At 35.0% G+C, this 16973-nt stretch overlaps 1 protein-coding gene across 1 annotated transcript in view; it reads left to right on the top strand.

Moving 5' to 3' along the window:
* The window catches only part of LOC106883134 (ral GTPase-activating protein subunit alpha-1), a 294566-nt gene that overhangs the window by 51240 nt on the left and 226353 nt on the right, over positions 1-16973 (top strand). Inside the window, exons 9-12 of the mRNA XM_052971984.1 lie at positions 114-252; positions 1803-2067; positions 4289-4360; positions 10943-11065. Of these exons, the coding sequence (XP_052827944.1) occupies positions 114-252; positions 1803-2067; positions 4289-4360; positions 10943-11065 (599 nt within the window). The remainder of the gene's footprint in view (positions 1-113; positions 253-1802; positions 2068-4288; positions 4361-10942; positions 11066-16973) is intronic.

Genomic DNA, 16973 nt, shown 5'->3' with positions numbered 1-16973 from the left:
CTCTCTCTCTCTCTCTCTCTCTCTCTCTCTCTCTCTCTCTCTCTCTCTCTCTCTCTCTCTCTCTCTCTCTCTCTCTCTCTCTCTCATTTTGTTTCTTCTGCTTTGCTTTTCAGAATTACCAAAGAATCGGAGAATGCAAGACCTCAAAAGTCAAGATAGGCCATTAAATATTTCAGAATGCCGGGATTCCTTTGTCCGTTGGTTGTCTACATTTGTGATCTCCACAAAGCGAACTGAGAATACAATGACAAAGTAAAAAAAAATCCACTTTTCCAATCCCTCACACATTTTTCTCTCTCCATTCCTCTCCATTTTCTTTTATTCTCTCCCCTCTTCCTGGTCTTGTCCTCTCTTTTCTCTCCTTCATTCCTCCTCTTCACTTATTTCTTCTATGATCTTTTTTACACACACTCACATGCACTCTCTCCTCCTCTCCTCTATTCTGTTCACTTTATCAAACTCATGTATATGTGTGATAAATTCTATACAAGCCAGAATATTATTTTGTTAAATTTACTTGTGACATGTGTGTCGTTTGTAAGATTTTGATATTCAGTTTTGAATTCCTTGAGTTAAGCTTGCTAAAATGGTCTGTAGTTCATGTGCTAGCATGCTGCTGTGTCTCTGGCTAAAGGATTAACTCTAACTCAATTAATTTCAGTGCAAGTTATTATCACTAGGTGAAATACTGCAAAAATATAGAAAAATTGATGAGTTATTCTTTGATTTATATTATTGAGTTTAACTTTAGCCTGTGGGGTTGCGCTGTAATTGAAGCATCAGCAATGTGAAGCCTTACCACCACTTATGTACTAAATCACTTATAGTAAGCTTGAAAAGGAATTTAGTAATTATTTTAAAATGTATTGTTCCCTGCAAATAGGAAATATTTAACTGTCAACTAAGTTAAATGGATTATGAGTCAATGGGATGCAGGCCATTAAAATAGCCTGTTAATTGAATTTTGTCCCTTGTACTTTTTTCTTCAATATTTAGATCAGTGGTTCCTAACTGGGGTCCATATAAGATTTTTGGGAGTCCACACAGCAAAATAGTAAATTGGAGATCCACAATAGTATTTTAGGGGCCCCTGAAAAAATTTTGCTTTAGATGTATATATTGGTATGTATTGCAAGAAACAGCTAAGCTTCTTTCTCTAATATTATACATAGTTCAACCTGCACAAGTTAATGTGTGAAAAGCAAAATAAGAATTTTGAAAGAAGTTTCTATAAAACTAGTTTTTAAACATCGAATGGCTATGGGTGATCCACCAGAATAAAATAGTAATCAAAGGGGTCCATAGATAAAAATGGTTGATAACCCCTGATTTAGATGGATTAGCAGTAGCATAGCATCAACATCCAAGAAAATATAAGATATGCAGTTTCTAGTTTTATTGCAACAGAATTGATGCTTCCTGCGAATATTTCACAGAGACTTGTATTGTTGAAGTTTAGCTAACAATCAGCATTTCTGTTTGTGTGGTTGTCTGTTTTCTGATAGTTTTTTTTTTTTGCCTGTTTGAAATGCTTTACAGATTCTCTGAGTGGTTGAATTTATAAAGTATATATCATGTTTGTACATGCGTGTGTAAATAATACAAAACATAAGATGCTGTTGACACTGTTTGACCCTGTAATTACTTGAGGTGCGTAGAGATCTGGGGGTGAGGTAGAGTTTGTAAATGTAGTCCCTCTCTTCCCAATTAATGTCTGTGCTTTGGCCCTTTTTCATAAGTTTAACTAATCAGGTTCCCATTGTAGCATGTTTCAAACTCATCTTTTTTGTCTTACTTTTTAGGGGTTTGTCCTGTTCTCTGCTGACCGAGCAAAGTCATCAAACGGAAGTAGAGACGTGTGCTGTGAGTGAACCAAAAGCGGACAGTGACCAGCTGGTACCCGGAAGTGCTGCCAGTACTTTATCAACAGGCTCACAATGTACAGATAACTCTACAAATTCTAGTATATATAACGAAGACCATAGTCTTTCAGAATATGAAATTGTGAAATCAGTTTTGTTTTCTACCCGAGAAAATGTCAACGTTGTCCATGAAGCATTCCGACAGGTTTGTACTTCTTCAACTCCTTTTATTACATTATCCAAGGAAAGAGGGTGAGCTAGCAGAATTGTTTGAGTGTCAGAAAAGTGTCTTGCAATATTTGTTTTGACTCTTTATATTCTGAGTTCAAATTCCACTGAGGTCAGCATTGTCTTTCGTCCTTCTAGGCTTGATAAAATAAAATACCAGTCATGGTATTAACTAACCCCTTCTCCTCAGAATTGTTGGCCTCGTGTCTGAATCAGAAATCATATTATCCAAGAAGAAAACAGTAGGCTCATTACTTAAGGAAATTTTCTTGGTGTTGTTTAAAAGAGAAGCAGATGAGATGGTTACTTATCCTTAATGAGCTGGCTCTATTGCACATATAACCACCTGTTTTAGAATGATGATTGACACATGTACACAATGGTGATATTGATGTTCTTAGTAAATATGAACAAGTAGTTCTATAAATCTTATGATTTTGAGGGGATGAGGGAGAAAAAAATTAACATCTTTCAGAGCATAGTTATGGTTTAATAGAAGGAAAGGAAGGATGAACCCAATTGTTGAGTTGAAGCCAGAACTTAATTTTATTATGGAGTTAAGCCTATATGTAGAACTACTAATTATTAAGAACCTGACTTTATTTTGTCTGTTTAATATAATCTTTCTGGAAATGGGAAAGAGGTGAGATGCAGTGGAAACTAATGGTTTGGATGGAACTTTTTCAGGAAGAAAAACAAAAAGCAGACAATAAATACATTGCATCTGTTTTTGTTTCTAATCTAATTTATGCTCTCTCAAGACATTTCTTGTTTTCTAATTCCATTGATTATCCTAAAATCTTCCTGGAGCTCTCATGGTAATATTGAACACTTGCTTGTATTTGCAGATGCTGTTTCTAAAATTGGAAGAATTTAATTTAGTCTTCTTTCACAATTTCATGTTTGGCCAAGATAGTATTTAAATGTTATTTAAACCCAGTAATAGAATATTGACTTAGGTTCCTTCTAGTTCACAATTTAATGGTTCTTGTTTAAACTTTTGTCAGTACCGGTAATTCAATGCATCTGAAATGTTTAAGATGATTTCATTTTAGAATGGTGCAGTATTTAAGTGTTTCATTTTTCTCTTTATTGCTTCAGTAATGAGTTGTTCTCTCTCTCTTTTCTTACCTGTCTTGGCTTCCAGATAAATTAAATGCTTTATCAAAGACCTAGTACAGTTTATTACTGTGTGCATTGTACAGACTCTTTATTCTTCAGCTGAGAAGTTGTCATCTTATCTAGTTGGGTAGTGTTGTAGCGAGAATTCTTGCCAGACAGTTTCTTTCCATGTGTCACCACTGCCTGGATACTTCACCTGCATGTGGTGAGAGTTGTAAAATGAGATGTTGGACACAGCTATGGTGAAGAAGAATAAATTTGTAATTTGAATTTACCCATTGAATTAATTTATAATTATTGTCCTGACAGAAATGAAATTTAATAGTATTGAGAATGAATTTGATAAGTTGGAGGAAATAAATATTTTAAAGAAACAGAAAAACGGAAATCCCAATACATTTCAATTAGTGTTTAAACTTATGTCCACACACACTTATATATATAAATATAAGTGATGAATTTTCTTAAAGTGAAGGCACATGGCTCAGTGGTTAGAGTGTCAGGCTCACAATCATGAGGTAGTGAGTTGATTCCTGGACTTGGCTGTGCATTGTGTTCTTGAGCAAGACACTTTTGTTCACATTACTCCAGTTCACTCCACTGTAGAAATGACTTATGATGTCACTGGTACTAAGGCCTTTGCTTTTACTTGGATAACATTGGTGGCATGGAGAAGGGAGACTGGTATGCATGGGCAACTGCTGGTCTTCTATAAACAATATTGCCTGCATTTGTGCTTTGGAGGGGAACTTTCTAGGTTCAATCCCATGGTCATACCCGAATTTTCTTAAACTACTGTGCAATTATTTTCATGTTCATCAAGAGCTAATATATAGCATAGTTAGTTGGGAAAAAAAATTGAGATTATGCATACAATGAGACAAGAATTTTTTTCTAGTTGTCTCTTTGTTCTAGTTATCTTCTAAGGAAGATAACTCTAATATAATGACCATCGAAATTTCTTTTTTTGAGGGGTGGGGTGGGGGTGTATTTTGTGTAAGGGGAGGTAATTATCTTATGCAAAAAGTGTGACAATCAATTACTTCTAATATGTTTTCAATTTCTTTTCTTTCCAGGCGTTGTTGTTTTCTTTTAACCATGCTTTAGCAATGAGAAGAGTTATTGCTGTCTATAAAGACTGGTTTCAGGCAGGTATCTTTTATATATTCCACGTGCGTTAATGCAACAAAAGCTACTATATTCCATACTTATTTTTCGTCATTCTTCTGGATCAGTCTCTCTCCCTTCTCCTTCTCTCTCTATGTGCATATGATATAAATATATATATATATATATATATTAAATAAATAAATAAAACTGATATCCATTTTTTTAGACTATATACTTTCAATACAAAATATCAACAAACTTCCTACAAGAAATTGAAGCCTGCATGATCTGCCAACTGGGCAACCAGAAAGTTATTTAACTTTTTCAAAGTATTTTTTACAGTTTCCTACAAATAGATATTTGTTCTTCTTAACATGGAATAGCACTGGATACCTCTTAGAACATTTTCTTTTGAAGCAGATCATCATCATCCTCCTCATCATTTAATGTCCTCTGTTCTATGCTTGCATGAGTTGGATGGAATTTGAGGTAGATTTTTTTTTCTATCACCAGTTGCCCTTCTTGTTGTCAGCTCTCATCTGTTTGCAAGCAAGATAATATTTCCCCATGGCCAGACAGTATTTGTTCTTTTTACATTTCTAAGTTCAAATCCTGTTGAAGTTGACTTCGTCTTTCATCCCTTTGGGGAGGAAATAAAATAAAGTCCCAGTCAAATATTGCAGCTGATGGTATTGACTGACCTCCTTCCCCCAAATTTCAAACCTGTTACCTATATTAGTAACTGTTATTATTATTAGTGTGTTGCACTCATGATAATGAGATCATGGTTTCAATTCCTAGACCAGATTGTGCGTTGTGCTCTTGAGCAAAGCACTTCATCTCACGTCACTCTGCAATCACTTTGACACCTGACACATGGCACACTGTGCATTTGTTCAGGCAACATCGATTTGATGGAGTGAGTGAGCTAATGTACAGTGCATACATTTGAGCACTATAAACAAATCATATTTGTGGAAGTCATTTTGCAAAAAATCTGAACAGTTATATGTTGTCTTTGATGGGAGAGTCCATCATTATTATTATTATGTTTGTGAGGACGATGAGCTGACAAAATTGTTAATGCTGGGCAAAATGCTTAGCAGCATTTTGTCTTTATGTTCCGAGTTCAAATTCCACCAAGGTCAACATTGCCTCTCATCCTCTCAAGGTCGATAAAATAAGCACCAATTGAACACTTGAGGTTGATATAATTGATTAATCTCTTCTTCCAAAATTTCTTGTCTTGCATCAGAATTTGAACCCATTATTATTATTATTATTATTATTATGAAGGCAGTGATCTTGCCAAATCATTAATGCTGGTTAAAATGCTTAGCAGCATTTCTTCTGGCTCTTTATATTCTGGGTTCAGATTCTGCCAAGATTGGCTTTGCCTTTCGTTCTTTCAGGTTCAGTAAGATAAGTACCAGTTAAGTAAGCACAGGGGTCAATGTAATTCACTAGTCCCCTTTCCCAAAATTTCAGGCTTCGTACCTACAGTAGAAAGGGTTAATATTATTTAAATATATTCTTTTGTGGAATTTATTACAAATGAGTAAAAACAACATTGTTACTGTTAGTGCCTTACCTATTTTTCAACACTATTTACAAATGTTCTTGGCTTACCTTATTCACTGGAATAGCTCACTTATTCCCTCTTGTGACATGCAGCTCCAGCATTTCTTGTATGTCACACCGACTGTTAAGGTTATTAGCATAATATTTTTTAAATGCTTCTTTTTCTTTTAGCTTAGTAGAAAGGGTAGTTTCCAGTTACGGGGTTAAGTTGTAATATAGTTCCATTGTACTTAGCATATTGGAGGTGCAATGACCCAGTGGTTAGGACAGCGGACTCACGGTCATAGGATCGCGGTTTCGATTCCCAGACCGGGCGTTGTGAGTGTTTATTGAGCGAAAACACCTAAAGCTCCACGAGGCTCCGGCAGGGGATGGTAGCAAACCCTGCTGTACTCTTTCACCACAACTTTCTCTCACTCTTCCTGTTTCTGTTGTGCCTGTAATTCAAAGGGTCAGCCTTGTCACACTGTGTCACGCTGAATATCCCCGAGAACTACGTTAAGGGTACACGTGTCTGTGGAGTGCTCAGCCACTTGCACGTTAATTTCACGAGCAGGCTGTTCCGTTGATCGGATCAACTGGAACCCTCGACGTCGTAGGCGACAGTGTGCCAACAACAACTTAGCATATCAGTGGTGTGTATATTAAGAGGATGGACTTAAGTAATAAATATTTTATTTCTTCTGCATCTGTTTTTCAGGTGCTACTTTTCCATTTGATTTTCTATCCAACTTTTTTTATTCTTTTTCGGACATCCTTTTTTTTCTTAATAGTAAAATTGCTAATTTCAGTTTGTAACAAAAATCTGTATGTGACAAACCATAACACCTTGTCTTTACTTTAAATCAAAACTAAAGTTTTGTGGAACGAGAAATGAGACATGTAGCAAGATTATTCCTTATTTCAATTATCATATTTAAAAGAAAAATTAGACATCTAATTAGCATAGTAATGAACAAAGCCAATATTTCTCCTCCTTATATCATTAGATCTTTATTAGGCTGGCTAGTTTATTTATTTATTTATTTTTTATTGGCCTATTCTGGCAAAAGGGATTCTACTATTAGCCTTCATAACTAGTGAGATCAATGTTGTTTGACAATGCTCTTGAATCTTTGCAAGTCATGGTTGTAGGTAAAACATGAGAAGCAGGGAATGGGGGTGGGGTGGTGTTAGTGGGCTGATGTTCTACAGTGGATGCAACAGCTTTGGCACATACATATGCATGTGTGTGTGTGTGTGTATATATATGTATATATATATATATATATATATATATATATATATATATATATATATATATATAAAATAATATTAGGGACAAAATCCAAAATTACAGGTAAAAACTCAATTAAAATCAATTTATAAAAAATTAAAATTAAATTGAGCTTTACAGATTAAAATATATATAAATACATAGTTTTAGGGAAAAGAACCAATTTCATGAACTCATCGATGAAAATTCACTATCACATATAGAAAAATTAATAATTAAAAGCACAATAAACGAGTATAATATAATACAAAGTAAATATCATAAGATAAAGATAATAATTATCTTTATCTTATGATATTTACTTTGTATTATATTATACTCATTTATTGTGCTTTTAATTATTAATTTTTCTATATGTGATAGTGAATTTTCATCGATGAGTTTAATAAATTGGTTCTTTTCCCTAAAACTATATATATATACATATATATGGAAAAACACCCGTTTAGTCAATGACTAAGAATTAGGGACAGGTGTAGTGGTGGTGGTGGTGGTAGTAGTAGTGATGATGAGCATTCTGTTCTTATGTGGAGCAAAATCTGTCAGATCAATGGCAGAAAGCTGTAGAAGTTCAGTAAGGATTTGTTAAGTGGTTCTTCAAAAATGTATGCTGTCAGAAAGCCTCACCCCACCCATTAAGACCATGTATGTACCCCACCAAAAACAAACAAAACAAAACAAAAAACAGCAAAACAAAATACAAAGCATGTTGTGTAGACTCATGCATCTGTCATTCTGCTCAACATTTTGCACTTTTTTTTTCTGCATCTTCTCTGACAGGAAATAAAGAGTGAGGGGGTTGACTAGTCAAGGATGAACCCAACTTTCTTCTGGTCTTTCTTCCCACCTCTTTCCCTTTCTCTCCCTCTCATAACAGTTTGTTTCTCCATTTTCTCTACCTTTTCTTTCTCTCTACTACAATATTTGTTTACATTTTCATTCTTTGCATGCTTTTTCTTTTGCGTTTTTGTAAATACTTATATATATAATAAACCCACAATGAATATGTTTATATATTTTCATGCATGTTACCTATTAATTGTATTTCTGTTTTATTGTTTCCTTTCAATCTTATTTCAACTTCAACATTGATGTCCTGTAAACCCCACTTCCCTTCTTTTTTTTAAACATTATATTGGTTTGTTTCATGAAGTATAAGTCTTCAATGTTTTTAGACTGATGGGTTTCCAGCTGCATGTCCAATTTAACCATATGCAACATAGCAAACTGCTAAAAGGCCAGACAGTAGTTTATTCATTGCATTATGCGTCAGAGGAGGACTATTTTAAGTTGATAGTTTGTATTGTCATTGTCAGCAAAGGGTTTGTCATTTTGGACTTAAGGCCTTTTTTTGGCCTTGATAAGTCACATTTCTGGCAGATTGGTCACTCTCTTAGACATGTAATGCTACAGTTCTAACTTGTAGCCTGCATGTTCCTGATTTATGCCTTGTTCACTGAGAATTTGTAATAAGGTAGGGTAAATAATATTGACTGTTCTTTGAATTAGTAGAATAAACCATAATACTATAGTGTGAGTGTAGGCTGTGGATGTTAACCACACACACTACTTGTGGCTTTTCACTCAATTTCATGGAAATAGATTATGATAGGAAAGTTTTTCGGTCACTTGTTGGCCTCTAATTCAGTCTATAATCTAATGATTCATTCAGTCTCATATAAGAATAAATAAATCTATTTTCTTTTTATTTTCTCACTTACTTCATCTTTAAGAAAATAGGAGGGAAACTGAAAATTATTCAGATAATTTATAAATGATTTGAGCTATAATAATAGAAAGATGTGCCAGATATATTTTGTTTATTTTTAGTGGGAAAGAGTTGATTGCTTAACCATTTAATTTAATTTAATTCAATTTGAATAAATTGACATAGTTCCATTGGATCCCGTTGTAACTTATTCACTCTTTAATTTGAGGAAATTGATGCACTTTGATTAAAATATGTAACTCCGTTTAAATTTTTTTTTTTTTTTTTTTTGTGTTGTTCATTTAAAAAGGAAAGGATGTAGTAGTGGGTGGTTATTTTTTTGGTGAATTAATGTATTTTCGTTACTGAAATTTGTTTGCTTTTGGAAAAGTTAGCTTATTGAGTAAATAGTCATCAAATTAAATTGAAACAAAACAAACCTTATTATTTTTTCTGAATTGCTATTATTAAGGCATTTAGCATGAATAATTGGCTGAGCATCTTTGTATTGTCATTCCTTGTTTTTTTAATTAAAATTTGATGTTTACTATGTTGTAAATAGAAATATTGAATGAAGAAGAAGAATAATGCATGTTTTTATGTTTACTTTTTCCTTTCCTCCTGTGTTTTTTTTTTTTTTTTGTACTGTTATGTGCCTACTTAGCTATAAACTAACTTGGAGACATTGTATGGAGTTTGTAGAGCTGCAGATTTTCTTAACTATACCAAGTAACTTGGGCACTGTCTGATACTCAGTTATATTTGACAACTAATGACTTGACCAATGTTATTACTATTGAGTTGCCTTAACGAGCTTAGATTGATTAAACACACAATAGAGACCTGTTACTTATTAGCTGTTACTGTTTCATCTCAGTTGCAGTTCATACTCTTCAGTGATTTTATTCTAAAAATACATGTGACTCCATTTTAACCTTTAGCACACTGCATTTTCTCTAGAATTGTTTCCCTTGCTACTGCCCTGTTACTACAGGGAGAAAACTCATACAGTGAGATGATGCACCTACAGTGTGCTAAAGATTAAAAGTAGCAGTACATTTGTCAAACTGGTAGAGCAATTACAGTGAGTTGATGTCACTCACTTGAGAAGCTTCTTTATGTGCTATTTCAAATGTTGATGTTTCTTTGTTTACGGCTGATTCAGCTTGCACATGTGCACATAAGTTTGCATATGTGAAGGTGCATACTCATATAACATTGAAGTCAGAATTCATAAAAAAAACAACTTCCTTTAACCTTTTAGTATTTAGACTGGCCTTATCTGGCCCAAATATTCTACCTGTTTTGTGTTTAGACTGGACAGGTCTGGCTTCTCACATGTACTGTACAATGGCATTCTAAAAATAAGCAATCATATCATTAATATATTGAAGCCACAAGGTAATGGATGAAAAATTTTAAACAACATGAATAAATAAGCAATATATTTGACAAAGTAATCTGAATGCTAAAGGCTTAGAAAATGGACGGGTCAAAAATCTAAAGGAAAAACAGGAAAAATAATGTTGAAGATTTATATAATTGTAAATCTACTGCTTTAATGTCATTACCTGTTTAAACTCTCATAAAAATTATAAAGCCATACATGATTGAAAAGACCTGTGGTCAAAGAGATTCAAACCTTGACCATCATAATATTTTTTTTTCATAAAGTGAGAATAGGTTGCTATTTCTAACAAGTCAAACAACTAAATAAAGGTGCCTTTATTGGCTTGATACATAACTTGTTGTTTCAAAGAGTGTGGATTACAACTTGATACATGCATATAAGAGTTACTAATGTTGAATACTTCTTTTTAACTGTGTTAGCATCATCAATATTCATTCTCTTATTTTAATTTTCTGTTTTCTTCATCTTTTTAACATTTTGTATTTTCCCATTTTTTTTCACCCTCCCCCATTTTCCATTTTTATTTTATACAGTTTTATTATACATTTTTGGTTACACTGATTGACAACCATTTTAATATATATATATATGATATTTATATAATATAATATAATATATAAATATAAATATTTTGCTTGATGCAGCAGCATGCCGAAGAACTGCCGGTATTCATGCAGGAGCCAGTGGATGAGGGTCAGGGGTGTGGGCTGAGGGAGGACAACACCGAGTTGAACCAGCATAGTCTTTCAGATATAATGGAGGAAGATGTAGGTAACCTGGCACTTTCCTCCCCATCCCTTCTCCTTCCTCTTTATTCGGTCAACACTCAGGAGATACATACATACACTCACTCATCGATTCACTCTTACTCCACACACACGCACATGTATATATCTCTTCATGTATACATACATACATACATACATATATAATCTGCTCTGGTTGCTTTTTTTTTTAAAACTAGTTATATATCGCTTACCACCCCACAATGTTTTGTTCTCTATCCTTCACAATACCTACCCATGTCTTTGTTTATAAACAATTTTCGTTATTCTGCTAGTCTTGCAATGTCATTTATTGTGCTTCCTAATTAGCAATTAAAAAAAAAAAAAATTGGGAGGTGGGGAAACAAGTTAGTTTCTTTTTTTTTTTTGTATTCACAATTAACATGGGTTTTTGGTATGCTTATATCACTTGTCACTAACATTATTATTGTTATTTGTTGTTGTTGTTTTTGTTGTTGAAGGCAGTGGAGAATGGTAGAAGTGGTATAGTATGCCGGGGTAAATACTTTACAAGATTTAGTTTTGTCTTAACATTCCGAGTTTGAATATCACAGGGGCTGAAGTTGTCTTTTACTCCTCCAGGCATTGATAACATAAGCAAAACATCAACCTATGATAGTTGTTAGTAAGTTAAGTTCTCGAGTCATACTGACACACATGAGCTGGTTCCTCTGTTTTCATGGTGTATATATTACCCACCTGGATAGGATGCTAATCTATCACAGGATTACTCATTTCGAGTTCTAGCTAAGTTGACTAGAACAATGTGAAATGAAGTGTTTTGCTCAAGAACACAATGCGTCACCAGTTCCAGGAATTGCAACCACAATCTTACGATTATGACTTCAGTACCCTAACAACTAAGCCACCTGTCTCTACTAATGTAGTTGTTAGAGCATTGGGCCAGATGTCTTGCAGTATTGGTTTCAGCTCTCTGCATTCTGAGGTCAAGTTTTGTCCTTCATCTTTTTGAGGTTGATGACTCGAGTAGCAGTCTATTACTGGGGTTTGATTCTTTTTTTTCTTTTTTTTTTTCTGTTTCTTGCTCCTTTCTGGGAGAAATCAACTGTAGTTAGACCTGAAGAGAGATGAGTTTCATTAGCGTTCATCACAGCAGTGCTCCCTATGATTCCACATTTAAGGGCCTCGGAAAGGGAGAGTAAATACCACTCTAGTACTGGCAACTGATTCATTTGATGTTACCCTATCTCTTACAAATTCATAGCTTGTTATCAATATAAGAAACTACTGCTGCTGCTGTTGGGCAGTGAATTAGGATAATCATTAGAGCATCAGATAAAATGCCTTGTAATGGCTCTTTATCTTTTGAGTTCAAATCCTACCAAAGTTGACTTTGCTTTCATCCCCCTAGGGGTGAGTAAATACCTGTCTAATACTGGAGTTAGTGTAATCAACTATTCTCTCCCCTCAAAATATCTTGCCTTGTACCTATATTAGAAGTCATTATTGTTATTAGGAGGTAGATGAATGGCAGAATCAGGAGAGCAGTGGAGAAAATATCTTGAGATATGTTTTGAGCTCAAATCCCACCAGGATTAACTTTGTCATTTCAATGAACCTCAATATATTTGACTGGTGAATGAAGGGCAAACTCGTTCAAAGTTTGTGGCCTTGTGCCTATATCAAGGATCATTGTTGTTATTAAGAATCTATTTTTACCTCACCTTTTTTGGAAAAGCTGCAGGGATTGCTGACGTTGAAGACAGTGAAGCTAAAGGGATTTTTGGCATTGAAATGCTGCTAATGCCAGTTTAACTCTTTGGAGTTGTTTTACCCTTTAGCATATAAACTATCCATGTCTGGCCCAAATATTCTGCCTGTTTTATCTTCAAATTGGCCAGATCTTGCTCCTCCGACTTACTCTGCAATGTCATTCTAAATACAAACAATTCCATTGAGATCTTGAAGCTACAAGATTATGCATGATTAATTAAAAAATAGTGTGATTAAAAGAACATTACATTTGACAGAGTAATCTGAATGCTAAAGAGTTAAAAAGTTGCTGTTGGTATATCTCTTACTTGTTTCAGTCAGTTGACTGTGGCCATGCTGGGGCACTGCCTTGAAGGATTTTAGTTGAACAAATCAACTCCAGGATTTTTTTTTTTTAAAAGCTGAGTACTTATTCTATCAGTCTCTTTTTGCTAAACTACTAAGTTAAACATGTCAATATTGGTTGTCAGCTGGTGGATGGAGTAGGGGACTAACAAAGACACACACATAAATATATACTTATCTATACAATGGGCTTCTTCCAGTTTCCATCTACCAAATCCATTCACAAGGCTTTGGTCGGCTTGAGGCTATAGTAGACACTTGCTCACGGTGCTATGTAGTAAGACTGAACCTGTAACCATGTGATTGGGAAGTAAGCTTCTTACCACATGTCGAAGGTAATGGTGTGAACTAGTCCTCCATGAAGGAGGAGAAGGTTGCAGCATTTCATATGCTGTTCTCTATGATGTTTGTCTAAGACAATTCAAAACTCTCCTTAGAGGTTGGTGGTATGAGTTCACTTCATCTGAAATAGATACCATTGATGGCAGAATTTACTGTTATAAAGTGTGGAAGCATTAGGAATTGACAGGTATTTCATTGATTTGCAGTTTATATTTCAGCCATGTAGTGTGTGAGTGAGTGTGTGTGTGTGTAATTTGATAGCAACACAACAGTATTCTGTCCAAATTTAGATGTTTCTTGCTTACTTAAATCCTATGAAAGCAGAAGACAAACATTTCCCTGGTGATTCAGGAGAGCAGTTGAAGTGTTGACTAAAGTCAATACTTGAATTAACTAATATTTTAGGGTGGGGAGTATTGAATTATTCAACTCTAAATTCCTCCTCTTCAGTGTGTGGATGACTGTGTCAACTGGGCACCATACAGCCAACTGAATGATCAGTCTGTGTCTACGGTTGTCTATAAGACAACCAGCTGAGTGACCAGTCTGACTGGATCATTACGGTACTAGAAGACAACAAGCATACTATTTCACCCTGAACTCATATGGTAGTACCACTACTGTTTCAATTGAATTTGTCGTTATTTTTCTTATATTAGGTATAAAAATTTTCTTTGGAAGTAGGTTCATAGACTGTCATTCTCTCTTGCTTATCATCCTCCCTATCTCTCTCTCTCTCTCATCATCCTCCCCCTATCTCTCTCATCCTCTCTACCCTCTCATCCTCTCTACTCCTCTCTCTCACTTATCCTCCCTACCTCTCTCTTCTCCCTACCTCTCTCTTCTCCCTACCTCTCTCTTCTCCCTACCTCTCTCTTCTCCCTACCTCTCTCTTCTCCCTACCTCTCTCTTCTCCCTACCTCTCTCTTCTCCCTACCTCTCTCTTCTCCCTACCTCTCTCTTCTCCCTACCTCTCTCTTCTCCCTACCTCTCTCTTCTCCCTACCTCTCTTCTCCCTACCTATCTCTCTCTATGTCATCCTCCTCCCCTTCTCTTTCCTCATTTCTTTGCTCATTCTCTTTTTCCATTCTGATATTTTTTTTTCCTTTCTCCATCCTTTCCGACTTTATTTTTTCCATTACAACATAACTGCTCCCTTTTTTCACACTCACTTCTATCTTGCTCTTGTCTTTAATGATGGTTAAGCTAATTTGTAACCAAGATAACAAGACTTATTGTTTTGTAAAATTGTAAAATGAGGTGAAATAACCAATGTAATCAATATATCCTATGAGTAATGCTAAGCTGCCTCTGGTAAGATTTGAACTCAACAGTAATGAAACACCATTTTAAGTAGCATAAAGCAAGTTATTCACCTGTCTACCAACTGAGTCAGCAGTATTGTTAATTGAATAATCAAAAAATATGATAATAATAACCATCATCATCATTAGTGTACTTATTTTGCTACCCACTTTCCCACTATCATCACTTCGAGGTTTTCATTACATCACTAATTGATTTACGGTACTTATTCATGTTTTCCCTTGATTAAAATTATATTTGAAGAATAACACATTTACCAAAACTGGTTCTTATTTTGTTGATTCCTGGAGGGATGCAAGACACAATTAACCCTTTGTAAAAAAAAAAAGAAAAAGAAAAGAAACAAAACAAAAAAGAAACATGAATTTGAAATTGAAGGAAACAAATGTACTTACTTCAAAGTGTGTACCTTAATCCTTTTACAGTTTAAATATTAATAGCAATAAGGGATGATAACTGTTATTGTTAGACTCTTTAACCTCCACCCCCTTCACTCTTGTCACTTCCTCACCTTGCCCACCCCTGTGTCTCCCACGCTCTGACTCCTCAACAGCTTGCTTATTAGAACAGAAATCATTCCCTTACTCCTTCCTCCCCTATCAATCAATATGTAATGTCTAACCACCACTGGCTTACATTTGTTTAATGCTTCATGTACAACTAATTTCTTCATAACTTCTATTTTTGTTTTGGTTTGATTTTGCTTTTATTAAAATTGTTAATATTATTACAATGTTGTGATTGTTGCTATTATTACTGTTACTGTTGATATTATTGCTGTTATGTTGTTATTATTATTGTTACTGTTGTACATATTATTGTGGTCATTATTGTTGATGTTACACTGGAGGTGGCTGAGACAAAGCATGCTGACTAAATGGCTTTTGAATATCTGAGTTCAAAACTCAGCTACTTTGACTTTGCCTTTCATCTCACCAAGGGTGATAAAATAGATACCAGCAGTAAACCTAGTTTAAATCCATCGACCATATTCAGTCCCTTATAGAATTTGGCTTTCTTAGTAAATAAATTCTTTGGTGTTGTGGTGGATAACTTAATGCTATGTAGAGTTTGTGAGGTACTTAATCTGCAACCCAAGTTTTGACTCCTATCATCATCATTGTTTAATGGTTTTTCCATGCTGATATGAGTTGGACACTTTGACATTAGCTGATGAGTCAGAGATCTACACCAAGTTCCAATGTTTGCTTTGGCATAGCTTCTATGGCTGGATGCCTTTCCTAATACCAGCAACTTCACAGTATTCTGAGTGTATTTCATGAGGCACCAGCACTAGTGAGGTCACCGACTAACTTACAAGACAAGACTCCTTAACTGATGTGGTGGGGGGTGTAGTATTGATAGAGGTGGTTTTATGCCAGTTGATGAGAGGTTAGAGTCTGATAAAGTGATGGAAGGCGGTGCCTTGCAGTAGAAAATATACATGATTACACCATTTGGAAATGGAAGGAAGATGGTGAGGGGGTGTTAGGTTGTACTATCAGGTTATATGAAGGTGAAAATTAATGAAGTAGTCCAGAGGATTGGGCAGGGTTGGACCAGGGAGGAATGGGTTGGGGCTGGTAATTCTAAGAGTGTGAAAGGAATGGCAAATGGATAGACATGAAGAATAGGAGTGAATGGTAAACAAAGGTGCTTGTATGGCTGTGTGGTAAGAACCTTGCTTCCTAACCTCATGGTTCAAGGTTTAGTCTTTCTGCATGGCACCTTGGGCAGGTAGCTTCTACTTTAGCCCTGGGCCAATCAATGCCTTGTGAGTGGATTTCGTAGATAGTAACTGAAAGAAGCCTGTTGGATGTATGTATGTATGTATGTATGCAATATATATATATATATATATATATATATATATATGCGTGTGTTTATGTCTGTGTTTGTCCCCCACCACTGCTCGACAACTGGTGTTGGTGTTTATGTCCGTGTAACTTAGTGGTTCAGCACAGTCACCGATAGAATAAGTACCAGTATTTAAAAAGTAAATACTAGGGTTGATACATTCAACTAAAAATTCTTCAAGGTGGTTCCCCAGCATGGCCACAGTCTAATGACTGAAACAAGTAAAAGAAAGAAGGTGTGTGTGTGTGTATATATATATATATATATATATATGTATATATATATA

This window comes from Octopus bimaculoides, chromosome 11 (assembly GCF_001194135.2).
Source record: "Octopus bimaculoides isolate UCB-OBI-ISO-001 chromosome 11, ASM119413v2, whole genome shotgun sequence".
Classification (NCBI taxonomy): domain Eukaryota; kingdom Metazoa; phylum Mollusca; class Cephalopoda; order Octopoda; family Octopodidae; genus Octopus; species Octopus bimaculoides.
The sequence above is the reverse complement of the archived record's forward strand: the minus strand, read 5'-3'. Positions and strand labels throughout refer to the sequence as shown.